This window comes from Symphalangus syndactylus, chromosome X (assembly GCF_028878055.3).
Source record: "Symphalangus syndactylus isolate Jambi chromosome X, NHGRI_mSymSyn1-v2.1_pri, whole genome shotgun sequence".
NCBI lineage: Eukaryota > Metazoa > Chordata > Mammalia > Primates > Hylobatidae > Symphalangus > Symphalangus syndactylus.
In genome coordinates this window covers 150,545,608-150,568,513 of record NC_072447.2, presented here as the reverse complement: position 1 = coordinate 150,568,513, position 22,906 = coordinate 150,545,608, and the positions used below count along the sequence as shown (strand labels likewise).

At 37.7% G+C, this 22,906-nt stretch overlaps 1 protein-coding gene across 1 annotated transcript; it reads right to left on the bottom strand.

Moving 5' to 3' along the window:
• Positions 1 to 247: 247 nt before the first annotated feature.
• On the bottom strand, positions 248 to 22,530 carry FMR1NB (FMR1 neighbor). The gene is made up of 6 exons (XM_055269165.1): positions 22,397 to 22,530; positions 18,850 to 18,990; positions 16,971 to 17,067; positions 1,944 to 2,092; positions 543 to 577; positions 248 to 411 (listed from the first exon to the last, which is right to left on the bottom strand). The coding sequence occupies exons 1-4, from the start codon at positions 22,482 to 22,484 to the stop codon at positions 1,957 to 1,959; spliced, it is 462 nt and encodes a 153-aa protein (XP_055125140.1). The 5' UTR covers positions 22,485 to 22,530; the 3' UTR covers positions 248 to 411; positions 543 to 577; positions 1,944 to 1,956.
• Positions 22,531 to 22,906: the final 376 nt, after the last annotated feature.

Below are 22,906 nucleotides of genomic sequence, written 5' to 3'. Positions count from 1 at the left end.
CTCAAAATAAACAAAGTATCACACACTGCAACATATGATCATTGGGGTTTTTCTCTCTGCTTGCTGACAGGTGAATAACAATATGGGACATCTGTCTTATTTAGTACCAAGAGAAGTATACGTTGATACAATAACCCAAGGTGCAAAAATCATGTAACTTTTTAGGATCTGAATGCCACCGGTGTTTGAGGCATGTTTTTAAAGATTCTGTAGGAACTGTTTTTAATAAAAATAATTCAGATTCCGGTTTGATGCACGAAAACAGAACTCAATTTTATTTCATGTTTGAAAGTAAACATGACAAAAATAAGAACCAATTTTTTACTTTCCAAAATGCTCCATGAGGTTTGGATGGCTGAGACAGTCCCCTCTGCTCTGAATGGCTTCTGTTGTCTTGAGGGGAAAATAATGCTATGGGAGAAAAGTAAAGGAGGGTTAAACAACTTGAAAAGACTAGTATTCACATATCGCACTTTGTCATAAAAGAAGTCCCCACAACAAAATTATCAAATTCTATATAGTGAATGTTATGATTAACTTACGTATTTTCAGTTTGCCAGTACGTCATCTTCTGTTACTGTGAGGCATACATATAAAATAGATTAGAGCAAACATTATTACAGAGATAATTTCTGAATAACAAAGTTAACTTCCATGTCTCAGTGAATGGTCCACAGAAACCAAGTTTTGTTAGTCTAGTTATGATGCTATATATGTATATATGTGTGTGTACATGTGTACATATGCACACATGTATTGCATTAAACTAATACAAGGTAATATATTCATATGAATAATAATATACAGGCATTATTATAGTAATATATTTTTATGTGTTACCTTAAGTAAATATGTATCAACTATACATATATGATACCTTATATAAAGATTTTCTTTTTTTTCTTCTGAGATAAATCACTTTTCCTATTCATCAAATCAACCTTCTCATTCTGAAGATTGGTGAAATGAAGCCCAGGAAAGTTAAAGGACTTGCTCAACCATACACTGTAAATAATGGCAGAACTGGGACTAAAGCCAGAGTCTCCTGACACGGAATTCAATGGTCTGTTATTCCATTCCTTTGCTTCTCTGTAACTTAACACCTTAATTTTGGGTACTGCATTGCAATTTTCAAAACATTTTCACATACATTATATTGTTTAAGTTACACAGAAAATCTGTGATGGTATCAAGGAACTGAAAGGTTAATTTCACTGCCCATGGAAACACTACTAGTTAATGACCTGGGTGTCCTTACTCCCAGTCCCTGAGATACAGCTTTGTTTCTCACCAACCATTTTATTCTTACTTGTCCCTTCACAGTTATTTTGGGAGGAGGAGACCCAAGTCAAGGCTAGGGATCTATAAGCCTGTACAAGCGTAACCTGTACAAAGTAGTCCCTAGTATAGGATTCTGGGATCCCTCTCTCAACCTCTTCTAACACTACATCGTGCAGGTTTGACGAACAGGTAGCTGAGACTAACAGGTAAGATCCAGGATTCAATCTCAGCTCTGTCAGACTCCTAAGGCCATTCTCCTTCCCCTGGATATGTGATGTGGTCACATATGAGGACTGCGGCCTTCATTATTTACCAAGGGTGTCTATCAGGGAGCCATAGAGTCAGAGTGGGCAGGTTCAACTTCTTTTCTCCCTCTGAAAAGCTGGCCTGTGTATACCATATAATGTGGCACTCAAAACAAAAGCTGACCTGTGTATACCATCTAATGTGGCACTCAAAACAATTTGGCACATTTCTTATCCATTTTCCTACCATCTCAATATCTCTAGTGATAAATATTTGTTCAGAAGCTGACCCTCCTGTGATCCAAACATTTGTGTGGTTAAAAAAATGTGACAGTCAAGCAAAGATGATGGTAGAAATATAAAGCTGACAAGAATCAGAGATTGAGCACTTCAACTGTACATCCTATTGTCAATGACCTTTGGTCTCTTGCTACTCTTCACCATGTTCCTCACCTCCTCTTGCTGCTTTCTGTAACATTTTAGACTTCCTCTTTCGCTTCCTTCTTTGTTTCTTCAAACCCATTACAACTCTGTTGTCCTCCCTTCGTAAGTATTTGGCCCATTCTCTGTAACATAAAAAGTTCAAGTGAAACCGTATTTCTCATTAGTGATAGAATAACAATGGGAGGGTTATAAGGAAAAAAATATTTGCCCAGATAACTATACTTTCCCACCTGATATTTTTAACTCACCAGATTTAATAAATCTGATAGAAATTATTCCACTTGGCTTGCTCATATTGGTCATAACCATCATTATTATTCTCTATACAGTCATTTTGATTATGTGACCTTCTGTAACAGAAATGCTCTCCCACTTCCCTGTGCTGACACCAATGTTACCCACTCTTTAACAGTAAGTTTAGATATTATCTTGTCTAGGAAGCCAGCTCTTCCACTCCTAGTTTAGAGGGTTTCCTTCCTCCTATGAACTTCAAATCTACACAGTAATGGCTCACATTGTATTAGCATTTACAATTTTCAAAGCACTTTCACTTACTCCTATTGTCATTGGGTATACAATCTCGTACCTCCTTGTATTTGTGTGGACAGTTGGCAAAGGGGCACTTGAGAGGCTATCACATGCCAAGAACTTCATTAAGTGCTTTATATACTTTCTCATTAAATCCTCACAACAACCCTGGAAGGTGGATAGTGTGTTTCTTACTTTGCAAATGATTAAACTGGGGCTTAAAGAGGTAAAATAATTCACCCAAGGTCACAGATAACTAGTAATGGAGATGCTAGAATTTAAACGTAGGTCTGTTTGACTCTAAAGTACAAGCTTTTTCCATTAGACCACTTTGCAGTGTTCGTGAATAATGGCTAGCAGCAGGTATGATAAACTTCCTATGTGCCAAGGCCTGTATATAAGCACTTCATGTGCATGATCTCATTTAATCTTCATTAACGACTTGATGAGGCAGGTACTATTTCTATCATCCCCCTTTTTCATATGGGGAAACTGAGGCACCAAGACGGAAAGTAACTTGCCGAGGTCACCAAACTACTCAGTAGTAGAACCAGGATTCAAATCCAGACCTACCTAAATCTAAAGTACAATCTCTCTCCTACTACACTAACATGTCTCATTCTCTCCTCAAAGCTTGTAAATTCCTTCAGACTGGAACCTTACCTTATCACTTTTTTATATCCCACAGAGGAAATGGAAATGTTTGTTGATTTTTATGCTTATAGGGCTTTTACTTTCTAAAGAACTAAACATAAGCCAAGAAGAAAAAAAAATAGTAATGTTCATGGCAGAGGTAAAGAGAAAAATCCAAAGACAGAAAAAAAGAGAGAAAGATTTGCACACAATATTATGAAGAAGTAATGACAGATAAATAATCCTATCCTCAGCTCAAGCTAGGTAGCATACAGAAGAAGATACCAGGACCTTGTAAGTGCTACTTAGCTGTACAGAAAAACAAGGTTCTGAGCATGTGGGTCCCAGAGATAGATAAGTCTGCCTTTGAAATTATGACTTTAAAGATAAATAATACTAACTTTTCTCCCCTAAAACTGTATTACTGGGTTGACACTGAGCTCCACGAGGTAAGACAAATGTGGGTCAAAGAAACAAATTCTTTCCTAATTAATCATAAAAATGTCTCCAGGCATAAATGAAATGGTGAGTGAAGGCAAAAAATATATTTATATGATTTATCTATGGCCTGTTTATGTTGCCATGTTGTTACCTGCAGTCTAAAAAAATAATAACTGAAACAACTACACAGTTCTCAGTCCCTTGGGGCCAGATGTGCTTGAGAACGCAGATTCTTTTGGATTTAGAAAGGTAATATGACACGATATATTGAATACTACATGACATTCCCATAGGGTCTGGGGTAGCATCTCATAATCAAACACAGTAGCATTTCTGCAACAAAATATATGAATATTCACTCTAAGAATTAAATAATGACTAGAAGGAATCTCAGTCCAGGTTTGTCATAAAATGAATACAACAAAATTTTTAGGTTTGCAGAAATTTTTGAATTTCAGGATTTTAGAGAAGAAATTGAGAACTTATGCCTTTTTCTAATGCTGTGACGTCAATATATCCTACTTTATATAATTAAAATGACTATGTTTTCTCTATCTACAGATTTTCTTTTAAATTTGGTCACGTACATTTCACCTTAATTAACGACAAAAAAGCAACACGGCCTTATTATTTCAAAACCGACCTAGGTTTCAGAGGACTTGTTTTTTGTTCAGCCTCATCACTAACTGGCTATATGACTAACATTTTACTACTGAGATCCAAGGTTAGCTATTCTACCTAACAGCCAATGAAAATGCCCAAGGAAGAGAGTAGGAGTGAAATGATTTTTCAGTGTCCTAGAGGTAGTTTTCTTCTTTTCATATAAAGTGTCATATATCATGACCAGCATATGCATACTGAAAAGGTCAATTTCTTACACACTCATTCACGCACTGATATATTTGCTCATTTACTAAATAAGCATTATTCTAAGTACTAGAGACATAAACATGAATAAGATATGGTATCTGTCCTTGAGGAGCTTAAAATTTAGAAGGGAAATTTCGTAGATATACAGACTAACAATATTACGTTGAGATGAGTTCAAGTAGAGGTAATCGGAGATTGGTAGAAGGCAGACAAGAAGAAGCCTGACCCAATGTATGCAGGAGGTTTGGAGTAAGCTTCCTAGAAGAGGTGACATCTAAGATGAGGCCTACAGCCTGAGTGGAGAGAGCCAGACAAAGAAAAGTGGAGGCGGGGAGATGCATAACAGCATTTCAGTCAGCAGATACACTTTATGAGACTCAGAGTGGCAAGGTGGCATGTTGTTTGTAAACATCAAGTAGAGTGGCATGGCTGGAAATGTTAAGTGAGCTCACTGGAAATTTCTAATGACACAGACCCACACAGTTGTGGGACATTTTTTTCTTCTAAAAATTCCCAGGAGCCTAGATCTAAGAGCAGAGAAGTGGTATGGATTCAGTTTCAATGAAACAAGGGGACTGGAAACAAGAATGGCAGAGAAGTGGTATGGATTCAGTTTCAATGAAACAAGGGGACTGGAAACAAGAATGGATTAAAGTACTAGACAATGGGATCCAGGCTGGATAAAAAAAAAAAAGCAGATGATGTTAGGAAGATGGCAGACCAGGAGAAAAGAGAGAGTTAAAGAGGCTGGAGGCCTCAATGAGTTAAAGAACAGGTTCAGCAAAAATGAAGCAGAGAAAAAGCTGGAGGACAAGGAACCTACGGTGAAAGAGTAGGATTTTGAACTTCAAGATTTCAGAGATTCAGAGGTTCAATTTTTAGTGAATAACAATGTTCAAGATGTGGGCATGAAACTGGGTGGCCAATGATGAGTAAAGGGGCAATTCCTCAGAATTGAGTACATCAGGGAACTCTGAGGCTAGGGGCTCAAAGAAACAAAAACATACATCATTGAAGAAATTTGTTGGGTGTTTTGGAACCTCAAGAGTTTAACATAACTGATCGGAAAGAAAGAAATGGCCTGAGGACAGAGCAAGATGGCGGAATAGAATGCTCTAACAATTATCCCCATCCTACCCCGCCATAGGAACACCAAATTTAACAACTATCTACACAGGAAAAAAAAAAAAAAAGCACCTTCATAAGAACCAAAAATCAGGGGAGCACTCAGAGTACTTGCTTTAACTTCATACAGCTGAAAGAAGTACTGAAGAGAGTAGGAAAGACAGTCTTGAATTGCCAATGCCACCTCTCCCCTATCCCCCAGCAGTGGCTGCATGGCACAGAAAGAGAATCTGTGCACTTGGGAGAGAAAGAGTGCAGCAATTGTGAGACATTACATTGAACTCAGAGCTGCCCTGTCAAAGCAGAAAGCAAAACCAGGCTGAACTCAGCTGATGCCCACTCAGAGAGGGACTATTTAAACCAGACCTAGCCAGAGGGGAACCACCCATCCCAGTGGTCAGGATTGAATCTGGCAAGCCTCGCCACTGTGGGCCAAAAGTTCACTGGGGCCCTCAATAATCTTGAAAGGCAGTCTAGGCCACAAGGACTGCAATTCTTAGGTGAGTCCTAGTGCTGAACTGGGCTAAGAGTCAGTGGATTTAGGAGGCACACAACCTACTGACACGCCAGCCAGGGTGGCTAAGGGAATGTTGGTGCCACCCCTCCCCTAACTCCAGGCTGCAAAACTCAAAGCTCCAAAAGAGACTCCTTCCATCTGTTTCAGAAGAGGAGAGGGAAGAGTAAAGAAGACTTTGTCTTACATCTTGGATATCAGCTCAGCCACAGTAGGAAAGGGCACCAGTCAGAGTCAAGAGGTCCACTTTTCAGGCCCTAGCTCACAGATGACAGTTCTAGATACACCCTGAACCAGGAGAGAATCTACTGCCTTAAAGGGAAGGATCCAGTCCTGGCAGGACCTGCTGACTGAAAAGCCCTTGGGCCCTGAATAACAAGCAGTGATACCCAGGTTATGCTGTGAGCCTTGGGTGAGACTTTGAGACTTACTGAATTCAGGTGTGACTCAGCATATCCTCAGCTGTGGTGGCTACAGGGAGAGACTCCTGCTTGAGAAAAGCAGTGGGAAAAGTAAAGGGAATTTTGTCTCGAACCTTAGATACCAGGTTAGTCACAGGGGAGTAGAGCACCAAGTGGGCTTTTAGCATACCCAATCCCAGGCCTTGGCTGTTGGATGGCATTTCTGGACCTGCCCTGGGCCGGAGAGGAGCCCACTGCCCTGAAGGGTAGTGAGTCCCAAGCCAGGTAACATTCACCACAAGCTGACAGAAGAGCCCTTGGGCTTTAAGAGAACATTGGCAGTACTCCCGGTGGGCCTGCAGTGTTGACTGCCACAAGGTAGGGCTCTTCTGCCTGTAGAAAGGGGAAGAAACAGTGGGAAGAACTGCATCTTGTGGTGAGTGCCAGATCACCTGCAGTACAACAGAACACCAGGTATATTTCTAAGGTTTTGACTCTAGTTCTTGGCTCCTGGAAAGTACCTCTGGACATGCCTGGGGCCTGCAAGAACTCACCACCCTGAAGGAAAGGATACAAGGCTGGCTGGCTTTGCCACCTGCTGTTTGTAGAGTCCCAGTGCCTTGAGCAAACATAAGCAGTAGCCAGGTAGTGATTATAGTGGGCCTTGGACAAGCCCTAGTGCTGTGCTGGCTTAAGGTCTGACCTAGTGCAGTCCCAGTGGTGGTGGCCTCAGTGGTGTTTTGGTCACCTCACCCCAAAGCTCCAGGCAGCTCAGTCCAGAGAGAGAGACTCCATTTGACTGCAGAAAAGGAAAGGAAGAGAACAAGAGCCTCTGATGGTAATCCAGAGAATTATTCTGGTTTTTTTCCCAAGATCATTAAGGAAGTACCTCTACAAGTGTGCAAAAGCCACAGCGTCACTGGATTTGGTATGCCTCCTAATGTGAATACAGCTTAGATCACAACACTCAAGTCCCTTAGAACACCTGGAAAACTGTCCAAAGAAAGATAGGTACAAACAAGCCCAGACAGTGAACAGTACAATGAATATCTAATTCTTCAATGCCCAGACACAAACATTCACAAGCATCAAGACCATCCAGGAAAATGTGAAATCACCAAATGAACTAAATAAGGCACCAGAAACTAATCCTGGAGAAACAGAGACATATTATCTTTCAGACAAAGAATTCAAAATAGCTGTTTTGAGGAAACACAAAGAAATTCAATAGAACCCAGACAAGGAATGCATAATTATATCAGACAAACTGAAAAAAGAGGTTGAAATAATTAAAAATAATCAGGCAGAAATTCTGGAGTTAAAAATGCAACTGACATACTGAAGAATGCATCAGAGTTTTTTAATAGCAGATTGATCAAGTAGAATAAAAAATTAGTGACCTTGAACATAGGCTATTTTAAAATACATTTAATACCATTTAAAATGGTCAGAGGAGACAAAAAAAAAAAAGAAAACAATGAAACATGCCTACAACATCTAGAAAATAGTCTCAAAAGGACAAATCTAAGAGTTAGTGGCCTTAAAAAAGAGGTAGAGAAGGTGATGGGGTAAAAGTTTGTTCAAAGCAATAGTAACAGAGGATGTCCCAAACCTAGACAAAGATACCAATATACAAGTACAAGAAGGTTATAGAATACCAGGCAGATTTAACCAAAAGAAGATGACCTCAAGGCATTTAATAATCAAACTCCCAAAGGTCAAGGATGAACAACGGATCCTAAAAGCACTAACAGAAAAGAAACAAATAACATACAATGGAGCCCCAGTGAGTCTGGCAGCAGAGTTACCAGCAGAAACCTTATGGCCAGGACAGAGTAGCATGATATATATAAGGTGCTGAAGGAAAAATAAGACATACTACTCTTTCACCCTAGAACAGTATGTCCAATGAAAATATCCTTCAAACATGAAGAAAAAGAAAGACTTTCCCAGACAAACAAAAGCTGGGGGATTTCATCAATACCAGATCTATCCTACACAAAATGCTACACTGAATACTTTAATGAGAAAGAAAAGGGTGTTAATGACCAATAATAAATCATCTGAAGGTACAAAACTCACTGGCAACAATAAGTATGTAGAAAACCACAAAATATTATAACAATGTAACTTTGTTATATAAACTACTCTTAAGTGGAAAGACTAAAGATGAACCAATCAAAAATATTAACTGCAACAACTCTTCAAAACATAGACTACTGTAAGATATAAGCAGAAACAATAAAAAGTTTAAAAGTTGGGGGATGAAGCTATGAGGTAGAGTTTTTATTAGTTTCCTTTTTGTTGATTGTTTATGCAAACAGTGTTATGTTGTTATCAGCTTAAAATAATAGGTTATTAGATAGTATTTGCAAGCCTCATGGTAACTTCTAATCAAAAAACATACAATGTATTCACAGAAAATAAAAAGCAAGAAACTAAACCGTATCACCAGAGAAAATCACCTTCACTAGAGGAAGACAGGAAGGAAGGAAAGCAGAAGGAGAAGACCACAAGGCCACCAGAAAACAAACAACAAAATGGCAGAAGTAAGTCATTACTTACCAATAATAACACTGAATATAAATGGACTACACTCTCCGATCAAAAGACACAGAGTGGCTGAATGGATATAAAAATGAGACCCAATCATCAGTTGCCTACAAGAAACACACTTCACCTATAAAGACACATATAGATTGAAAATAAAGGAATGAAAAAAAGACATTCCATACCAACGGAAACCAAGACAGAGCAGGAGTAGCTATACTTACATCAGAAAAAAATATATTTCAAAACAAAACTATATGAAGAAACACACTTCACCTATAAAGGCACATACAGACTGAAAATAAAGGAATGAAAAAAAGACGTTCCATACCAATGGAAACCAAGAAAGAGAAGGAGTAGCTATACTTACATCAGAAAAAATATATTTCAAAACAAAACTATATGAAGAGACAAAGACAGTCACCACATAATGATAGAGGCCAATTCAGCAATGGAATATAGCAACAGTAAATATATGTGCACCCAACACTGGAACACCTGGATACATAAAGCAAATAGTATTAGAGCTAAAGATAGAGATAGACCCCAGTACAATAATAGCTAGTGACTTCAATACCCTACTGTCAGCAATGGACAGATATTCCAGACAGAAAATCAACAAAGTAACATCAGACTTAATCTGCACTGTACACCAAATAGACCTAATAGATATTTGGAGAAAACTTCCTACAATGGCTACAGAATACACCTTCTTTCCCCAGCACAGGAATTATCCTCAAGGATAGACTGTGTGTTAGGTCACAAAGCAAGCCCTAAAACATTGAAAAAAATTAAAATGATAACAAGCATCTTCTCTCACCACAATGGAATAAAACTAGAAATCAGTAACAAAAGGAAATTTGGAAACTATACAAACACATGGAAATTAAACAATATGATCCTGAATAGCCAGTGAATCAATGAAGAGATTAAGAAGGAAATTAAAACACTTCTTGAAATAATTGATAATGGAAACATGATATACCAAAACCTGGGATACAACAGAAGCAGTACTCAGAGGGAAGATTATAGCTATAAGTACCTATATCAAAAAGAGGAAAAACTTCACATAAACAGCCTAATGATACGTCTTAAATAACCAGAAAAGCAAAATCAGACCAAACCCACAATTAAGAAAATAAAAATGATAAAGATGAGAGCAGAAATAAATAAATTTGAAATGAAGAAAACAATACAAAAGAGTAATGAAACAAAAAGTTGTTTTTTTAAGAAAGATAAATAAAATTCACAAACCTTTAGCCAGACTAAGCAAACAAGAGAGAATACCCAAATAAGTAAAATCAGAGATGAAAAAGAAGACATTATAACTGATACCATAGAAATTCAAAGGTTCAATAGTGGCTACTCTGAGCAACTATATGCCAATAAATTGTAAAATCTAGAAGAAATGGAAAAATGTCTAGACACCTACAACCTAACAAAATTGAACCAGGAAGAAATCCAAAACCTGAACAGACCAATAACAAGTAACGAAAGCAAGGCTATAATAAAACTCTCCCAGCAAAAGAAAAGCCCAGGACCCACGAGCTGGGCATGTTGGCTTCTGTCTGTAATCGCAGCACTTTAGGAGGCCAAGGCAGGTGGATTCCTTGAGCTCAGCAGTTTGAGACCAGCCTGGGCAACATGGTGAAGCTCTGTCTCTACCAAATATACAAAAATTAGTTGGGTGTGTTGGCAAATGCCTGTGGTCCTGGGTACTCGGGAGGCTGAGGTGGGAGGATTGCCAGAGCCCGGGAAGTCGAGGCTGCAGTGAGCTGTGATTGTGCCACTGCATTCCAGCCTGGGTGACAGAGCGAGAACTTGTCTTAAAAAAAAATTCCCAAGTTTACTTCCATAAAAGCCATCTACATACTAACTTTTTATCGGTACCTCTTTTACGGACAATGATTTTCTACTTTGGATACTTGTATATGTCCCTTATTACATAGACTATGTGTGTTCCTTGAGAGCACAGAGCATAATCTGATTTGCTTCTTTGTCCTTCACAGTACCTAACACAAGGCCTGGAACACAGATATTCTTGAAAGCATTAGAAGTTCTTGAATGATATAATGAAATGGAATAGAGATATTTCAGGAAGATGCGTCTGGCAAGACGTTGCAGGATGGATTAGAGGGAGAGTAGATTAGGAGTCCAGGTATATGTCCAAACTGGTTTGGCAGGTATCCTTAATTCCTCTTTACCTAAGGCCAATGCCATACATTCCTATTTAAGTACCAGGAAACCTCTCTGGAACCCACCTCCTAGCCATCCTCCAAGCCCCACTTGCAGCCCTATCTCAGATAATGTCTCTCTTATAAGAATCGCTTGGATTAGATATAGCATTATGACCTCTCAGCTCTGAAACCTGCCTTTGCTCTTTAGAAGCTACCCTTAGTTCCCTTTTGCTCCTCTCCCGAAGCCACTTGCCTAGAATGGGAAAAGGCACTCAAGGCTGGTACTAAATTACAACAATAAAATGGGAGAAGGGGCAAATTCCAGACTCATTCCAAAGAACAAAACAAAACAAAATGACAAGGAAAGTAAGTGAAAAGATTATATATTGAGGATAAATGAGAAGAAATAGTCACCAGTAACTCTTAAGGTTCTAGCCCGGGAAACTAAAGAAATCACTGACAGGAATGGAGAAGGGTCAAGGGGAGATGATTTAGGAGAAAAAGAAAATGAGTTCACTTTTTCACATGTTGCATTTGAGGTGCTGATAAAACATCTCATTCACGAGAATGACTGGAAATATGGAACAGGTAGAAGTGAGGATTTTAGGATTTGGATTTAAGAGTAATTTACCCAGAGACTCTTGGAATACTGTGGTCAGAAAATACCATAGAAATTATCTAACTCAAGGCTCTACTATAATTTTGTTAGAAAATCAATACTCAAAGAATTTAAACACATCCATGAAACGTGGCGAAAGCAGAATGAGAACGCAGATCTTTTAAAATGTTCTTCCTACTATATATTTCTAACATTTTCTGATAAATGAGAGTAAGGCTTTGGGAAACAACCACATTTGGGTGAACAAAGAAAAGCAGACTGAGATGGATCAAAATTGTAAGAGGAACAATGAAATCCAAGGGGGGAAAATTTCAAGAAGGGAGCAGTCAACAGTGTACTTTGTGACAAAAAGATCAAATTGAATGGGAATTGAGAAAAGGTCACTTCATTTTGCAATGAAGTTATTAGTTACTTGGCAACAGAATGTTCTTTTTAATAGTACCTACTATGCCAGAGTTCTGTAAAATGCTGTCTTTGGAGTCCTTGCAATGAGAACACCTCAGACATATGATCCGTATAATGAGGTTCTCTTATTATTTCAGTAATTAAATTACTATGAACAGCGTCCAAGAAGAACCAGCTTTATACGAATTTCAAACCTATAGTGACTCATGTTAGAACAGAATTCCAGTTTGCTCACATTCTCATCTGACATATTTTATCAAAGTTCTTAGAGCCTAGTCATACTTTTCAAAATTTATAGATTTTATTTCTTTCCTATGAATCCAAATGTATATAATCCTAGGAACTTCAAACTTTCCAGTAGTTCACTAATTACTGCATAAAGCTTTTCAAAATAACATTACTAATTATATTGTACAGTATAATGAGATATGCAAACATGGGAAATTGAAAATGTAAATGCCTATTTTTTAAATTCAAAGGGTGACGATTTTTAGGCAGTTTTTGACACATTTATTCCCAGTTCTTTACCTCCCATTGTAAGAAAATAAGTGGCACTAAGACTGTCGGCATAATGAAAACCAGATTATAATACAGGGAATCATGCAGCAGGATTTGTCTAAATGTAGAAATTTTCAGTAACAGCCATCTGGCAAGTAGCAACATTGAAAGTGTATGGGGGATGTGCTTTTTACATCATCTGTGTATCAGATGATCTACAATCTTTAAAAAAATAGATATTTTATTAATTGAAAGAAAACAGTTTTGTCATTTTCAGACTGAGTTCTGAATTTATCTTAATTCAAAGTTACAAATTCAATCTGATAGGAAGAAAAAGAACATGAAAATGCACTTCATCTGAATTTAACAGGCATGGTATTATGTTTAAATTTTCCACCTTACCAAAGCTACAGACACACTCAAGTATCATATCACTATATAATCCACAGATGCTTAAACGGCATATACACACAGATTTAAACTTTATCTAAAAACAGACAAAGATTAGAAACTGAATTAGAAACTGCACTTGAGACTACTGTCGCTGGCTACAGTAATAGCTGTTATAAGAACAATTCAGCCACCTCCCTTTTTCTCTTCCCCTTAGAATTCCTCTCCCCTGCTTCCTTTTGTCGCTATCCACTTGATCTTTTCCTTCCTTCTCCTCTAAGCAAAGGCTTAAGCCTACTAGTGACACTTATACCTAATGAAGCTTCTGATCCCTATTAATGAGGATAAAAATAGATCTTACATAACCTTGAGGACACAATATATTTCAAAAACACATCTTATATGTTAGTTTAATATGGCTATTAGTAAATTCTTAGAAAGTTTTTCACTAATGCTCTCTGCTTCCTTTTGTATGTGCAACCAGTTCAAACCGGCTTGAGTCCTCTGTGTACCGGGTTCATATCACACTAGAACTCAAGTCAAGCAGAAGTAAACTAAAGATTCAGTTATAGATTTTTCCAGTGGCAAAATTAAGCTGTATCTGCTCAGAAATGAAATAAATTAAGGTGTCTATAGTGAGAAGACCACCATCTGAATGTAATTAATTCTGTGAAAAGGACCCCTCTCTATCTACTCCAAATCTGTCCCCCTTCAAAACCGACCTGAAACGGCACCTCTACCATGAAGCCTGATGTGCCCTCTCCCACTTAACCTGATCTCCACTGCTTCAAAACTTTTGTAAGTTATTGCTACCATCCATTTTAGTCCTTAATTATTTTCATCTTATATTGTAATTTAAATGTGACATACTTGGGATTTGTTTTAAGGTGGATTTAAGCTCCTTAAAAGTAGGGCCTATGTCTTAAAAATTTCTGTATCCTCCGTTATACCTGGCACAGGCAAACATTGAATGAATATGGTCAATAGTGGAAAAATGACTTAGGCGCCAAAAACTGAAGTATATATGGCTCTGGTGAGTAATTACCCTTTTCACCTACACTGCTTTTACTTCTCCCACCAACTCAAATCGCTTCACATTTTTGTGTTTTTGTTTTTGTTTTTGTTTTTGTTTTGAGACGGAGTCTCACTCTGTCACCCAGGCTAGAGTGCAGTGGCGCAATCTCGGCTCACTGTAACCTCCGCCTCCCGGGTTCAAGCGATTCTCCTGTCTCAGCCTCCTGAGTAGCTGGGATTACAGGCGCATGTCACCATGCCCGGCTAATTTTTGTATTGTTAGTAGAGATGGGGTTTCACCATGTTGTTCAGGCTGGTCTCGAACTTCTGACCTCGTGATCTGCCCGCCTCAGCCTCCCAAAGTGCTTCTCATTTTTTAAGCTCTCCAACTCTTGTCAGTTGCTGGCTCCTTAGGTGATCCTTAAAAAAAGACACTGTCCAAATTGCAGAGGTTGGGGAATACCAAAACATTGTTTTGGCTTGCAACCGAAGGCCAAGAGGAGAGCTATGACAGCTCTTTCTTAAAGGAATTCTCAGTTATTTAATGTTTAAGACAGGATTTAGCAGGAGGAAGAGCTTAAGGGTGTCTTCCAACGATTAAAGAGCAAAAAAATGTCTTCCAAAAGAGGCCCAAATCACATTACTGCAGATAGTCATAATAGCTTTTGGTACCTCTGATTTAGACAAACAATTGTGTTTGGCTTCTTTCTTTTCCTTTTTAAGCCACCACATATTGATTTTACTGCTGTGTCTATTTCTCTTTTATGGGTTATTTATTTTACCTACTCTAATATTTTATCTATCTCTTTATTCTTTGAAATGGAGAACAGAAAGTGAGTTAAGGAAATCGTTCTAAGGAGATATCTTGCCCTGCAAAAGCAGACTTTGGCTTGCACTTGGCTCCTTGTTGGATATCAGGGATGGGATTTTCCCGTTCTTACAATTATTCTCCTTGCCTCTAAAATCAGCCTACCACAATAGGCTGAAAGTGCCCATCCACTCTCAATCATTGTTCCTGGAAATTCAGCTAAGCAGCAAGATGAATCTGCTACCTGCTCCAAAGGTCATGATAGTCAGCTCAAGATGACAGAAGGAGCACACTGCTCTTGCACAAAATAGTAAAATAAATAAAACACAGTAAACCAAAATGTATAGTATCCAATATATACACTTATTCACATTGTTTCTCAAGCAGTCTGTATTATGTAGAAAGAAGGAAATATATTAGGATCAGAGAACAATCCTTTGGATTTCATTTTAGAGAAAAAAAAATCCAGGAGACCTGAACACCCCCATAAAATTCCTTTACAGAGGTATAACACAGGGACCATAATGAAGTTATCATACCAAACTTATAATCCTAGAAACTCTCTAAATTTCATGGCATATTCCTAGCCACCAATTTCTAGCAAATGTTACTTTATTGTTATTCATGGTTTATTTTTTTAATACAAAATCAACCTTTGAAGAGAAGAAGGAAGGGTCAAAAATTCCACTCCTACTGCCAATCACTTTGATGATCTTTATCCAAAGTAAGGTAGTGTATATAGTCTAACTCTTCTTGCGAAATCTAAATCATATTCTGGGAACTCAACTACTACTTCCACATTAACTTCAATAAAAAAATCAAACATGCTTAACCTTCAACAGGCACCTTCTCTTTATCAGAGAATTTAAGGAGGTACTTATTCTCAGGGTAGTGACAATGCTGACCTTGCACGCGCATAAACCTGAGAGTGAGTGCTTCCCTTAACTTTGTGCTCTAAGTGCTTCACTCACCTCACTCTAGTCCTGACTGTGCTCTGTACCTCTATACCCACTCTGTCCCCACAGGTGGGGAGCTATTAAAAAAAAAAAAGCTTGGAAGCATCATGCTAGTAGTCCATTGGCATTTTGTATAAGATGCTAAGAAGAAATCTGTTTACCAATTGGCTTGAAGACAGATCAAGGCTTTATGACCCAACGGTAGATGATCATTAAAGACCAACGGCAGATGACTAAATGGAAACTAACACTTCCAGGAACTCTTCTGATTTGCAGTTAATGGCCACCCCCACTGCACACACACCAAGCTTGCTAATTTATTTTTCCTTCTAATTGTGGGTTTGTTTGATGAGGGAATGTACAGATACTATGCAAGAATAAAATCTATGGAAAAATAAAATAACGCATTTTATTTTATTTTTGAGACGTATTTTCGCTCTTGTTGCTGAGACTGGAGTGCAGTGGTGTGATCTTGGCTCACTGCAACCTCTGCCTCCCAGGTTCAAGCAATTCTCCTGCCTAAGCCTCCCAAGTAGCTGGGATTACAGGTGTGTGCCACCATGCCCAGCTAATTTTGTATTTTTTAAATAGAAACAGGGTTTCGCCATGTTGGCCAGGCTGGTCTTGAACTCCTGACCTCAAGTGATCCACCTGCCTCGGCCTCCCAGGTTCAAGCAATTCTCCTGCCTAAGCCTCCCAAGTAGCTGGGATTACAGGCGTGCACCACCATGCCCGGCTAATTTTGTATTTTTTTTAATAGAAGCAGGGTTTCGCCATGTTGGTCAGACTGGTCTCGAACTCCTGACCAGTCTGAGTTCAGACTGATCCAGCCGCCTAGGCCTCCCAAAGTGCTGGGATTACAGGCGTGAGCCACCGGGCCTGGCCAATAACATGCATTTTAAAAACATATTATGGCAACTCTAGTTTTAGGTTTTTCCCAAGCTACCGTATTTTCAACATAAAGAACCCAAACATAATCCCTATATTTCTGAAGTATATTAATAAATATGTCTATACACAAATACTCACGTATACTTAGCAAAGAGCAAATAAAAGTTTATGTTTGCCTACCTTCTCCAGAAAAGAGAGCAGCAATAAATGGGCAGATATACCAGGATGATCAGGCTGATTGCACCAAGCCCAAACATTCGCATCATCTGTTTAGGCTCTGTTGGTTTAATTATATCCTGTTACTTTTATGACTTAAGCAAGAGAAGTAAATCCAAGCTCTTTCATAAAGTCCTTATAAAGAAACTATCAGTTAATAAAGTGAAATGAGGAGGTATTCTTATGTGACAGGTAAATATCCTTGCTACTTTATAAGGAACAGGAGTTCATGAAATGTTCTTGAAATACAACTGAAGGCTACACTTTCAATATGTATCCCTTAATGAAGCCTTAACAAAATGATCCTACTCTTTTTGTACAATCATTGATTATCATGATGCATACGATATATTTCTTCCTCTGGCCCTAAATTGGCTTTTTCTCTTGGCCATATGTTGTATATCCTAGAGCACTTGGGGAGCACATTAATCTATGAACCGTTAACTTGGTAAATAAATAGCTTCTTAATCTATGGTCACACCACCCTGAATGTGCCCCATCTCATCTGATCTTGTGAGCTAAGCAGCGTCTAGCCTGGTTAGTACTTGGATGGGAGACTGTCTGGGAATAACCCGATGCTGCATGTTTACTTCCAAATTACGAAACATTAAATTAAACAAGGAATCAAGAATGTGCAGGTGAAATAAGCATATTTTAGTCTTATATTCGTTGGAAAATGCGTCCTAATGTGATTGGGGAATTGTAAGTCACAGTTAAATTTTTTCCTCTGCAAGAACCAAATGTTGCTTCATACATAATATAAAGACCAAACTGATAAACGAATTACAAATAACATGTGACAATGTTAAAATTGTAATATTACATTCATGATCAGGTTTTAGTTTCCAGTATTAACACTACATGTTCAACAAAAAGCCGTAAATTGAGTACGGACTATATTAACTTAAGATATTTTGCATGCATCCTTTTTGTAGTATTTGTTAGTGTTTCATCATATCAAATCCACGCATCATGAGAGCAACTGGAAATACATCCCCACTATCCAAATGAAGGTAGCAAAAACAGACGGTGTAGTTCTCAAAACTTTGTAAAGAAAAAAATATTCAGAAGAACCTAATTCAAAAACTATAGAACAAGACTCGGTGTGGTGGCTCACACCTATAAATTTCAGCACTTTGGGAGGCCGAGGCGGGAGAACTGCTGGAATCCAAGAGTTGGAGACCAGCCTGGGAAGCCTAGGGAGACCCTGTCTCTACAAAAAAATTAAAAATTAGTTGGGCTTGCTGGTGCACGTCTGTAGTCCCAACTACTCAGGAAGCTGAGGCGCGTGGATCACTTGAGCCCTGGATGTCGAGGCTGCAGTCAGCTGTGATCACGTCACCACTGCACTCCAGCCTGGGTAACAGAGTGAGATGCTATCTCAAAAAATACCCAATAAAGAAAAACTAATAAGCAGACCTTAACAAGAAACATTCAAGTCTACTGTTACATACTGAGATGAAGACAAGACAAATGGGAAGAATTCCACCTAGGAGGAAAAGCTGGGCAAAGAAAAGTAAGCTAAGGCATGCCCAACCGGTATCTTCTCTCAACCATTGAGGGTTCCATAGAGCCTGGAAACTAGGACAAAACACAGGGAGTGACTAAAGCAAAAGAAAATGTGAGACTAATTTTTGTATTACCAAAGTCACCATCTAAAGGCTAAGCAAAAACTGCTCCTGACTAGAGTCGTGACCACCTCAGGACCTTCTAAGGAGCACTGCTCTAGGACTGGGAGTCCCATTTAAGTATTAAGCTGGGAAATCCAAATATGAACTTATGCCATTGTGATCTGTTTATTTAATATTTAAAAATAGAAATAAATGAAAGAGGAATAACTTACCATCTCTTAATGGAGCAAAACATTTGAAGCTCGTGGTCCCCAATGATGAAAAACAGCATTTGTAGCTCAGACATTCACTCTCATTAAGATCTTGCAGCTCATTACAAGGCTTTGCCATCTGATTTTCCCTCAGAATGCAAGCTTTTAAAAACAGAAATTTAAGAAAGAGAATACAGCATGGTTAATTGGCACTTTCCCTAATTAAATAATTACTGGAAGACAAAGAAGAAAAGCAAACATTTAATGGCATATACAATTAGTGATGGGTGCTAAAAGAAAATAAGGCTTAAACTAAAAGTTACCACTAAGTTATTTAACATCACATTTTCAAATCTAGGTGAACTGCAGAAAATTACAAGTTGTTAAAAAATTATTGGTAAGATAGTTTAAAAGGACAATAAATCATGAGCTGAGTGGTGATGATATAAATATAACACAGAAGGAACTAAATAACAACAGGTCAAATGCTTTTAAAACTAACCCCTTGTTAAAATGATCCCACATATATCCTCCGGCTTAACGTTACTAAGCTACAGAAACTCATTGAATGCATCAATGAGAATGAATGTAAGTTAAAATTACACAGTTTGCTGCTAGTGACTAAAGTAAGTGATACACTGGTATTGACCTACTTTTTGTGAACACTTATCATATTGGCACTACTATATATTTTAAGATTCTTCGTTTCACCCTTAAATTATGACTCTATAATTTTAAACAGGCAATGATTTATGGCATTAACACCAAGATTCATGCAACTGCAATAAATTCGTACATACCTGAATCTAAAAGACTTGCAAGCTCAAATAGCTTATTTTCTATAATATCCTGCTTTATAAAAGAAACAAATACAAACTAAAAAGCACGATATCAGATTTTCATTCAAACAGAAAAACCTCCACAGTATGTCTATGTGTTAAGGCCAGAATAGATTTGGTTCAATCTCTTATACTATCAATAAGTACAAAGTTAAAAGTAGTAACTGATATTTTATAATCACTAAAGCATTTCAACATCAGCAAAGAACAATGCAATCGTTTTATGCAAATTTTAACCTCAGTATATTTTACTACATTCCTCTTTTTTAAAGATTGGCAATTGCTGAAGCCAAGGTAAAAATAATAATATCTACCATTATTTAGGCACCTGTTTGGGCCAGGAACCTTGCTTTACACACTTTATTACTAATCTTTGCAACAAACTCCCAAACTGAGTTTTACAATCTCTGTTTTAAAAATAATAAAGGATCAAAGTAACTTATGCAAGATCAAAAATTTAATGCACTACCAAGTGGCCTAGATACTCATTTTCCAAACATTTTAGACATGACAGTTTATCCTACTTGTTGTTCTATATTCTAAGTAATCTGTTCTTCAATTCTGCTAGGCCCAGAGTGGCTCTTCTCCCCTAGGTTGGACTGCATCAAGTGTTCAGGTTCTGGGTGTCAAACAGCCAGAAAATGGTGACAATAGTCAGGACTACTCAGAGATGGGATGGATTTCCTTGCATGCTGAGTTTCTCACCGTGGGTACCGTTCAAACACCACTTTCCAGAAATGCTAAAGAGAGGGTTAGGGTTAGGGTTAAATCATAGAAGAGACTAGACTATATGATCTCTAAGATCATCTGTTAATTTATGCTTTAAGTGCATCTGATGGACTTTATGCTAGATATTAAAATTAACACGGGCCAGGCGCGATGGCTCGCGCCTGTAATCCCAGCACTTTGGGAGCCCAAGACGGGCGGATCACGAGGTCAAGAGATCGAGACCGTCCTGACCAACATGGTGAAAACCTGTCTCTACTAAAAATACAAAGGTGGGCGTGGTGGCACGTTCCTGTAGTCCCAGCTACTCAGGAGGCTGAGGTAGGAGAATTGCTTGAACCTGGGAAGCAGAGGTTGCAGTGAGCCGAGATCGTGCCACTGCACTCCAGCCTGGCAACAGAGCAAGACTCTGTCTCAAAAAAACAAAAACAAATTAACTTTCAGGCTCAAATTACTAAGAGGCGTTGGTAATTTTAAAGAATCAAAAAGGTAGAACAATTTTTTTGTCAGGTTTAAGTATATAGTTTTGTCCAAAGGGAGAAAGATCAGGTGATCTCTCAAGCTTCCCTGCCACTGTGTGTCAAGGTTATCATTTTAATCTGCAAGAGATAAATATTTTAGAAATAATAGCCTAATGACAAAACAACAAACTTTTTTTTCATGCTTAAGTGGTAAGAGTGTTTATTTTCAATTACGTGGGGGAGGAAATAAATTGGTTAAAAACATTTCACGTTTTATGAAGCTGTAGTTATTGTCTTCAAAGACAGTATGTACATTTTATAAATATTTAATCACTTTTAGAATCAACCTAGGTCAGATGTTTCTATTAAAATGGCACAACTTTATTTCGTTGGACAAAATTTTTACTCCATATAATTGATTTTGACTTACTTTCCTGCACCAGGTTGGAGAAATATTTGAGAAATGCAGGTATCTTTTCCGGACCATTTTTACAGGTGGTTTCAGTGTCTGTACAATGTAGTTATTATAGGTAAGTATGTGACCATTTACATCTGTTGTTTTCATAAGCTTTAAAGCTTAAATCATCATTAGTTATTGTTTACGACTAACTTTGGCACTCAAAGCATTCCTTCAGCCTATACGACATAACACCTTCTCAGATTTCTTTTTTATTTACTCAATTTGACCATGGCAGTATTTTGAGTTTATTTAAGGAACTTGTTTATTTTGCTATTCTCATTGGTAGATGCCTATTTTAAACTTAATATAACAAGCATAAAGAAACATGAAGAGATTTTTTCAAGTTCACTAAAGAATTCAGTGGTAAGGCCTGGAATTGAAAAACAGATATAATTTTGTGCTTATAGAGTATATCAAATTTTGTTAGAATAAATTCTGCATGACTTTTCATAAGAGCTTTATCTTTGTACTTCACATATTCCAATTTATATGAAGCTTCTCCTTGAAAGGGCACCACATGCTATACAAAATGAAACGCGTTTATTTGTGGTTAATAATTCTCAGGGGTCACAATGTGCTTGATAAACACATTATATACAGAATCACAAAAAGACGGTGAGACTTGAAACCTGGGATTTCTATCATTAAAATAGATGGGAAAACATCTGGCATATTCCATAACATCAGTCACACAGTACCCTCACTAATGCCACAGAAGACATTAATTTCACAATACTGGATCAGTGACTAAATTTCAGGCAATGCCATTCAGGTAAATTGTGAAAGATTTAGATATTTGCAAAGGAAAAGTATTTTATAAACAGTAACACACATTTATGAAATGCCTTATGAATGTTATCTCAGTTCATCCTCATAATTCTTTGTGGTAAATATTTTCATTTCAAAGATGAGGGCACTGAGGTTCAGAGAGATTGTCTTGCCTAAGCCAAAGAGCAGAGCCAGGATCCAAACTCAGCTCTGTCCCACTCCAGTGCCAATACACCACACTGCTTCCTAAACATTTAATTACTGTTTTCAAAACAAGAACATTAGAGGGGGAAAAAAATCAAACAAGAACTTACTTGTTGGAAAGAAAAAATTCAGCAAAGCTTCCCATGCGGAATCTTCTTCCAGAGATTGGCCATTAGCATTTTCACTGTTTTGCAGCATACATCCACTTGGAAGCACAAAATATGAGGACCCTTAAGAAGAAGTAAAATTATTAATCCCAACATATAAAGCATTTATCACTTTCAATGACCCTTTAATAGTAATTGCCTTTGCTTAAATTAATTATAGAATGTCAAATAGCTAACAGATATACTTTCATCTCATAACAGCTGAAGCATTATTAATAATCAGAATGCAATTTTGTTGTGAAACTGAAAAAGTGTTAAATTTACAAATGCTTAACCTATAGGCTGACACATGCCATTGTTGTAAGCTGATTTACAATAGTAAACTTACCTCTGACAAACGGCATTAAGAGGCCTAATCAACTGATGAGCTGAAAACAGTATGTATTCCAACTAAATCAGATCCCATCACAGAAAGTTTTGGAAAATATGTTGGCTTACATATGTATTGATAAA